General features: G+C 33.7%; 1 protein-coding gene across 1 annotated transcript; it reads right to left on the bottom strand.

The window, feature by feature from the left end:
- Positions 1 to 148: 148 nt before the first annotated feature.
- On the bottom strand, positions 149 to 7,191 carry sdhc (succinate dehydrogenase complex, subunit C, integral membrane protein). The gene is made up of 6 exons (NM_001003523.2): positions 7,072 to 7,191; positions 6,377 to 6,436; positions 3,633 to 3,734; positions 3,425 to 3,486; positions 967 to 1,130; positions 149 to 384 (listed from the first exon to the last, which is right to left on the bottom strand). Exons 1-6 carry the CDS (start codon positions 7,086 to 7,088, stop codon positions 280 to 282), a joined length of 510 nt encoding a protein of 169 aa, NP_001003523.2. The 5' UTR covers positions 7,089 to 7,191; the 3' UTR covers positions 149 to 279.
- Between the last annotated feature and the right edge of the window lie 1,525 nt (positions 7,192 to 8,716).

The raw sequence follows: 8,716 nt of genomic DNA on the forward strand, positions 1-8,716 counted from the left end.
TCTAAAAATACTGCAGTGACTCATTTAAACAAGGAAAACAGTAGTTTCCAATATAGTTCACTGCAATGCAAGTTAAGTACCCCCTTTTCTCTAATATTGATAACACCATTGATGGAACAACACAGAATAAAGCACTGGAGATGCTTTCTTTGGTTTTATATAGATGTGTATTTTATTATATTAATGAATTTGGTCCTTACAGACCGCTTCAAGGACAGATAAATCAAAGAACCCAGCTTTCTCTATTTCCATGTCTTCATTTGTTAGACTTTTGTGCATCTACATGGCAGCAAGACCAATGGACGTGAGAACAGTCAGACCAAGGACAACGTAGCCAGAACGATAGACCTCAGGAATCTTAAAACCCTTCCCAGCATCCCATGCCTGAAAGGAAAAAAAAAAAAAAAAAAAACAGAAATATTAAAAAAACAAAGTAATCAAATTATGTACAAGACAAGCTTTACAAGTCAAATAATCAACACTTGATGAGGAAATTTCTATCCTTTTAATCCTGGCTGTATTATTATTTTCCAATAACCTGACCTCAAACTTTTAACTGTAGTCGTAATTTCACACTTAGATGACATCATTAATCATTATCAGTACAGACTGTCTGAATATACTGTGTTCATTCATTCACTTATTCATTTGTGCGTGTGTGTACGTGTTCTTGTGACATATCAGGACACTATGAGGACATTGGTGATGTCCTTATTTCTCAAAAAGCTAATAAATCTCACAGAATGAGTTTTTTCAGAGAGTAAAGCTGTACACAACCTCCTGTGATGGTTGGGTTTAGGGGTAGGGTGGGGTGAGGGCAATACAATATACGGGTTGAACAGTATAAAATGAATGGAAACCTATGTAATGTATCCACTTTTCACAAAAACAAATGTGTGTGTGTGTGTGTGTGTGTGTGTGTGTGTGTGTGTGTGTGTGTGTGTGTGTGTGTGTGTGTGCATGTACCAGATGACGGATGCCATTATAAGTGTGGTAAACCACTGGGAAAGCGAGAGCAAATTTGCTGAAAGCAAGAAACTGGGGCCCGAAGGTCAAGGAGTGAATCAGATCAAGGTAATACGGGTAACTCTCCGGTAACACCAACGCAGCAAGTGCAAATGCAGATATTCCTGAGACAAAAAGATCAACATTATAGTTTATTATTAATATTCAGCCATTTAGTCATGAATACAAAACTTTTCTTTAAAAGACCCCAATATAATTCGAGCTAAATCGAAGAACCAACTGGTGTAACGTAATTTTAAAGTAAATTAGAGGTTTGAAACATCTTGTCAAAGCAAAGTTTCTGGAAAATTCTGCTACAGTTGAAAACACCTTCGATTGATAATGCTGATAAAGCTTTGATAAAGCTCCACATTCTTTGAAGTCTTCTGTTATTTCTTATGTTAAAAAATGTAAAGGAAAAAGCTGCTTTATAGTGGAAACTGATGATCTAAAAGCAACGTAGGCGCTGTTGTTGATGTTTAACTCGAAATGAAATCCATATTTACACTTTTTATTTTTATGTGTATATTGTGTAGTATGATTTTTCTTCACTTTTGATCACATGGAATGCCTTTTTGGAGGGGCTATCTTTATCCATTCATCTATGCCCCTTCATTATGTTAGTAACACCCATCTTCCATCAATCCAATCGGTTGCCAAAGGACAAAATCATGCTGAATACAAAGAGAGAACCTACTTTCATTCTTTCTGTTTTCATTAAGTGGACACACATTCTTACTAGGGGTCCATTCTTCATATGTGGGTTACCCAATTAGCTGGATTTGGTTATTGACGATTTGACATGATCCAGGATAGTTTCATTCTTCAAAACTAATCCGAGAGTTGTTGTCATAGCAATAGATCTGGTAGCTCAAACCTGCTCAGGAGCAGCAGCTTATTTTATATAAGCAGGATTAGATCTGGTCTTTTCAAGCAAAGGTATTACTGAAAGGATGTATTGAATGCTGACTATTTCTTACAGTAGTAACCTATAGAACACTGGGGAAAATTGTGGAAAATATATTTTATAAATCTGTCATGCAATCTGCAATATGAAATATAAGTTCAAAAACTGTCACGGGGTGTCCTCTTCCCAAGGGTTCAGAGAAAACATTAATTAAAAGGGACCTTTTTTTAAAAGACAAATGCGTACTTTTATAAGGTATTGATCCAGCTTTAATACAGTTTGTGTATGATAATGGACATGGCCAATTATATTCTAATTTTTTAAAGTAAAGGAATAATAATTATTGCAGTCATGCATAAGATTTGACAGATAATATGCCAGTGATTTGATGCTTCACAAAAGTTACACACACCTTTACCAATATCAAAATAACTTATTGATGCAAAATTAAATTAAACATCCATTTATAAAGAGACTTGAATAGGCCTAAACTATAATAAAGAAAATTCACTCTAAAAGAAAAACTTAACAAATAACCAAACACTCTTGACACATGAAAGTGTGAAGCCTGCAACTCAAAACAAATGTGGAAAGTTATTGCCTGTCATATTTAAACCATTTAATATAAATTCTATGTAATTTTGCTCACATGGATAATTGAGTATTAATCAGATGATGTTATTAAGCTGCTGTGCCGTCAGACAATCATTGCATTGCTGATCATGATTTCGAGGATCGATAGCTCTGTCCTTCACAACATACGCAGCGATCTCAGATCAGTTTATCTAGACATTTTTATCTGATTCACAAACTTGTTTAAAGAACCAAATTATCCAAAGATCAACTATCAAGATTAACCGATCCAGGATCTGCCTAGTCATCCTAGACCGAAAAACGGACCATAGGTTGCTTGTTCTGTGCAATAGAATAGATAGATGCTGCTTCAGACGTTCACAAAACCGTTTTTCTCCTAGAGCTGCCATCATTGTGTTTAGGAGTACAAATTATCAGCGTGACAAGTTTATATTCCCACCTCCTGCAGTGTGGGGGTGTCAGACAGTTCAAAACAGTATACCATCTCTCAGCCTTTCCATACTTCTTTTTGCCCTCAAACAAAAAACGAACTTTGAAGTATATTGAGGCCTTTGTTTTGACCTCATTTTCTTTTAAATGACAGCCAGTTCATTCTTCAGTTTTGCTTGAAATGTATTGGGGCATTCAAGTCAAACAAAGACGACAATGATAACAATAGAATTTTAATAATCTCTGTAATTTTGTAAAGCTAGTGACATGCACATCACAGTAATAATAATAATGACAAAGTAACTATCCTGAAGGAATACATTTTCTTCCAGATAATGAACACTAAAAACACTGACAGCCAATAAAAATCCATCTAATTTTAAAGACCTTGTTTAATGTGGCGAACGATATTTAAAATCAACAGAATTTTATCATGCATTGTTGTGAACAACACCAATCTGGTTTCTTGGTCTGAACAAGGTCAGTTACCTGAACTTAGTGCTATGCCTGTTCCTCTGTGTGAGATTGACATCGCCATGGGGACAGACCACCTGTAAACACCAGACCCACTGATTATTGATAGTTTTGAACAGCATAAGTACATTACATTGATAACTCACCACACATCCATACAAACGCAATGCTGTTCACTGCATAATACACCCTTTAAGACACTTTAAAATTTGGGAAGACTCACTTGTAGATGGTCATATGTGGTGACATTGGTCGATTGAGTCGTGTGTTTTTTGCCCAAAACTTGTCCATTTCCTCATTAGATGTAGTCCCCATTGGAACAGCACTGGAAAACAAGGTAGAATTCCTAAGCTGCACGTATAGCTCAGTCTCATCCTCGAAATTATACTGTATAAAAACAGGCATTCTACAAATGTACAATAGAAAGATTCATCTTCGTCTTGTTATAAGCAACAAAAATGTTCCAGATTTGCAGATGTGTTTCCTTCACACAAGTGGTTGCCAGTGTCTCTCTCATCTTCAGTAGTTTGTTTTTGCTTTCACTGACTAAAATAACAGTCAAGTTCAGCAGTCTGACACCTTGACAAACTGAACTGAGCAAAAACATTGGAGTTAAGTTGGTTTTATATTTGCATGTTAGTTTATTTTTGATCAGTGACAATTTGTGACAAGCTACTTTGAATATTTGTTCTGAAATGGCATGCAAGTGTGACTTCCAATCAAACTTTACCTAATCATTAACTTTAATAATCATTGGTTGCTAATGTTAGGCTTGTCAGGATAAGGAATTTTTGTTGTGTAATATATTGTCACAGATATTTGTTGCGAGAAGCCAAATTATTGTCATTCTGAAAAAATGTTTTGCCACTGATTATATAATAATTATATAATCAGCATAATAATGCAAATAGTAATAATGCAATTTTAAATACTTATTCATAAGGTTATTTAGATTCTGTAACTGATGTTAAAGATTTCCTATTACATATATACAATTAAATGTCCTATTAGGTAAATGTCCAAATATACACTTTGACAGCAGTAAGGTAGAATGGAAATGTCATTGTAAAATGGGTTTAACGTTACTTGTGAATTTATAAATATATATATTGCAATGGCAAAAATTATTGAGGTCATCTCCAAGTATTGCGCGATAAGTCAATATATTGATTATTTTGACTAGGCATGGGCTGGTATAAGATACTAAAAGTATGATAATCTTGGATAAAAATAGCAGGGTTTCACGGTTTTGTGATTACTGCTCCAAAATAAGTTCTTTTTTAGGGTGCTTTCACACCTGTAGATCAATTATTTTGTTCCAAAACAAGGATTACAATTGTTGTTCTTTGTTCGGTTCGCTTTCACACAGCAAAGATTCTAAACAGACCAAAATAGCTAAAGTCACATGTGAGTAAACTCTCCTCACATTGGTCAGTTTCAAGGTTTATTTTGCCGAGTCCTGCGTCCTTATTTTAATTTATGATAATGAGCAGTGAGACAATATAAGCAAAAAGGTGCACTTTAATTATGAATGATGACACCCACAGACATCGTCGCCAAATATAAATCAGAGGTAAGACTTGCTCATACATAGCCTTGGCTAGAACTATGGTAGGTAGGTTTTACATTACAGAGAGAAACAACAGATAAACTAAGACTTCGGGATCGGTCAATTTTCCTAAATGATAAACAGAAATCTGTAATATTTTGAGCATGCTTTAACTTTCACATTTTAGTTCTTTTTCACACTAGAGTTTGTTTTAACTGAGCAGAGACCACCTCATTCAGGCGTTCTCAGACTGATTGTTTTGGGGCAGATACGAACGCAATTGCCGGATTCACATATGCCAAAAGAACCTTGCTAACTGCGGAAATGCATCAGGTTCTGAAACAAAAGTCTAGGTGTAAAAGCACCCTTAAATGTCTTGGTAAAAAGCAAGAACCCCACTCAATTGTACACTATATAATTTATTTTAAGAAACATTTTAAATATTTTGGACTAGTAGATTTTGATGCAGAGGTTTTTTTCTGGTGTATGCACTGTGGTAAAAAACTGAAATAAAATAGTTGTGAAAAAAACAGACAAAAAAATATATATATACTTTAGGAAGGGTATTACAGAAAACTTGGGCAGTTTTAAAACCTTGACTTTTCCAAACCACACTATATCTTGAAACCGGTTATTGTCCCATGCCTAATTGTGAAAGGCCTAGCTAATGTGATTTCCCCATTCAGAATTAAAAAATATATATATATATATATAAATAACAATAATAATAATTATTATATATATAATAAAAAAGTGTGAAAAAGAACTAAAATGTGAAAGTGAAAGCATGCTCAAAATATTACAGATTTCTGTTTATCATTTAGGAAAATTGACCGATCCCGAAGTCTTAGTTTATCTGTTGTTTCTCTCTGTAATGTAAAACCTACCCACCATAGTTCTAGCCAAGGCTATGTATGAGCAAGTCTTAACTCTGATTTATATTTGGCGACGATGTCTGTGGGTGTCATCATTCATAATTAAAGTGCACCTTTTTGTCAGGTATTAATAGAAGTACTTTGAAGTGCTATTGAGGTAAAGTTCATTCAGACTTTTTCCTTAATAATATAATTTCAGAAAAGTATTTTGTAAATTCTAAATAGAAAAATCATATTATCAGCTAATGACTAAGAAAGTTCAACACTGTTCACAGTGAATTAAATAGTACTATGTTGTTTTGAAGTCATATTTACATGCGATTTTACACTGTATATTCAAAGTACCATAGTACTTTGGTGTCACAAGTTGGCACTGAACGAATGTGAGAATATAAAACTTTACCTCAATTAAAAAAAGAAAAAATACTTTGGGCTTCACGTACATTATATGCAAACCCTCGCATATGTGCAGAAAAGAAAAGTATTAATAGTTACTTTGGACTTCAATATAAAAAAGTGTAAGGAAAATATGAAAATACTCACTGTCTGTAGAGAACGCCAAACTGTGACCGTGATGAATACAGACCCTGTCGGGCCACCGTCCTTTAAACACAGTAAAAACACCGTGAACTTCAATATAACAATGAAAATAACATATTTAAAGTACAAAAGCACATTATGGATATTCTGTACATATTAATACAGCAAGCTCATTAAAAAAACTAATTTAGATCAGATTTTAGCTGAAACTTCAAACACAAAAACAAACGGCAATCACGTCATGTCACTTATGAGACTCCTGTAGATCCATTTGAGACATATGAATCTTACAAATATATACAAACACACACACGACCACACACAGCTCAGTAGTGATAAAACTGATTTGGCGTTACTAAAGTTTAGGGTGGAAAACACCCTAGATAGAATATACATGTTTATGTAATGACAATTATTATTACAAATGCAACTTTATGTTGAAGGACAAGATAACTGAACTTAAATAAAGACAAAAACAATGTTGTTACATATACATGGCTATAAACATAACAGAGCAAAGTGCAGTGCATAGTGTTGTTACATATATAACATACGTTAGCAACATCAGCAACCCTCAATATCCCTATTATCAAACCGCTGCGTTAAATGACATCAGTAAGGCAGTTAAAACTAGTAGTTTCACCTTAAACCAAATAGAAAGCAAAACACATTTTTAAAAATAACATGTTCGTACTGACCTTAGAAGCAACGCCATGTTTTTGAGCTTGAGTGTTCGGAGGTGACGCAGCCGGATCTAATATGTCGCACACGAGTAGCAAGCCGGCGCCATTTTGGTAAGGTCAAAACATTCTGATTGGGAGGTCGATACGACAGTGTTGTATGGTCAATTGACAGTATGTTTTATAGACTGAATTCTACTTAAAACTATATTTTCTGTGAAATAATAGAGATAGCTTGTACAAAATGAAATATATATTTATTCAATCATAGTATGACAATGGAATTTTTACAGTCAGTCAATTTTTTGATAAACATGGATTGCTTTGAAGATCCTGAAAAAACAAGACTATGAGCAATTCAACTGTGCCATGAAAAGAAATAAGGTGTTCACCAAAATACAGAAACCATTTCTAAGTTTTTTTATTGTAAGCAAGTATTTTACAGTACCTTATAATACTCAAAAAATGCATCTGTCAATGTTTCCAAAGTATAATATTTAATTTTCCAAAGTCACACAAGTGGCAATAAATGCAAAAATCTTAAATAAAATAAAATCAGTCATGTTTGTTCTATAGTGAGTCAACTCTTATCCTTTTAATTAGAATTATTTCTTGTGGTTTGCACAGTTTAATTCACAGAATTTCTACAAAGTATGTTGTGAAGTTCAAACTCACTTACTTTTTTGGTCACATTCATAACGCATGTTTATTTTCCTCATTTAAAGTACAAAACATGTTTACAGATTGATATTTTTCAGGTCCCTTAACTCTGTGGTTAGTAGTTCTGGAAAATATAAACAGATTTTTCAATATAATGTTTACATAAATATTCTCTGTGAATTTATGTTTTGAGTTTTTTCTGCAAATGTCACACCCGTAATGCTGGAATTGCTCCTATTCTGTTATATTTGATGCAATACCAAGTAAAGTTGTATCACTGTTGCGTAAATCTGTATACAATGTGGACCAACAGCCAAAAACAAGTGATGGTGTTATATTTATTGGTGATATTAACATTGTTAAAGATACATGTAGTAGATATATTAGAAATGCATTAAAAAAGAATCCTAGACCATCTCATAAACCAAACAGTCTTTTAGTCATCTAAATTTGTAAACATTGGGCGCTATCATACACCCGGCGAAAGGTGTGACGCAATTGTTATTTGCTAGTTGGTGCAAGGGTCATTTTGAGGTGTTGTGCCGCGCTTTTAAAAAAGCAAATGCATTTGTGCTCATATGTGCGCCCATAGGCGTTCTGGTTCTTTAGACCAGAACAAACCCGGTCTAAATTCCGGCGCAGAGTGCGCCTCGCTTACACACTGTTTAATACACACAAGATGTAGAGCAATACGCAAATGTCTTTACATATGAAAAAGATATAAAATGTTAAGGATATAATAAGGATATAAATAATAAAAATATTACAAAACATCATTTTCTAGCCTACATGAATGTAAAAACCACTGCCTTGAATCCTTCATCTCGGGAATCTTTTTCAGTTCATTTAATTTGCTTTTGTATAATGTTATTATTATTAGCAGTATTATTTATTATATCCATATTTATATTTGTTTTATTAAAACAAGCTTAGATTTGTCAACCTGTCAGGTTTTAGACCATATGGGGCATAGCAGTTGTATTTGGAAATAACTCAGAATTTT

The sequence above is a fragment of the Danio rerio genome, chromosome 2 (assembly GCF_049306965.1).
Source record: "Danio rerio strain Tuebingen ecotype United States chromosome 2, GRCz12tu, whole genome shotgun sequence".
In the NCBI taxonomy this organism is placed as follows: Eukaryota; Metazoa; Chordata; class Actinopteri; order Cypriniformes; family Danionidae; genus Danio; species Danio rerio.

What these genes read in the sequence shown, in the direction of transcription:
- sdhc (NM_001003523.2), bottom strand. An exon ending in AGGCATAGCACTAAGTTCAG is followed by an intron (nt 1,131 to 3,424) that starts GTAACTGACCTT and finishes TTTTTGTCTCAG; the next exon opens with GAATATCTGCATTTGCACTT. An exon ending in ATAATGGCATCCGTCATCTG is followed by an intron (nt 385 to 966) that starts GTACATGCACAC and finishes TTTTCCTTTCAG; the next exon opens with GCATGGGATGCTGGGAAGGG.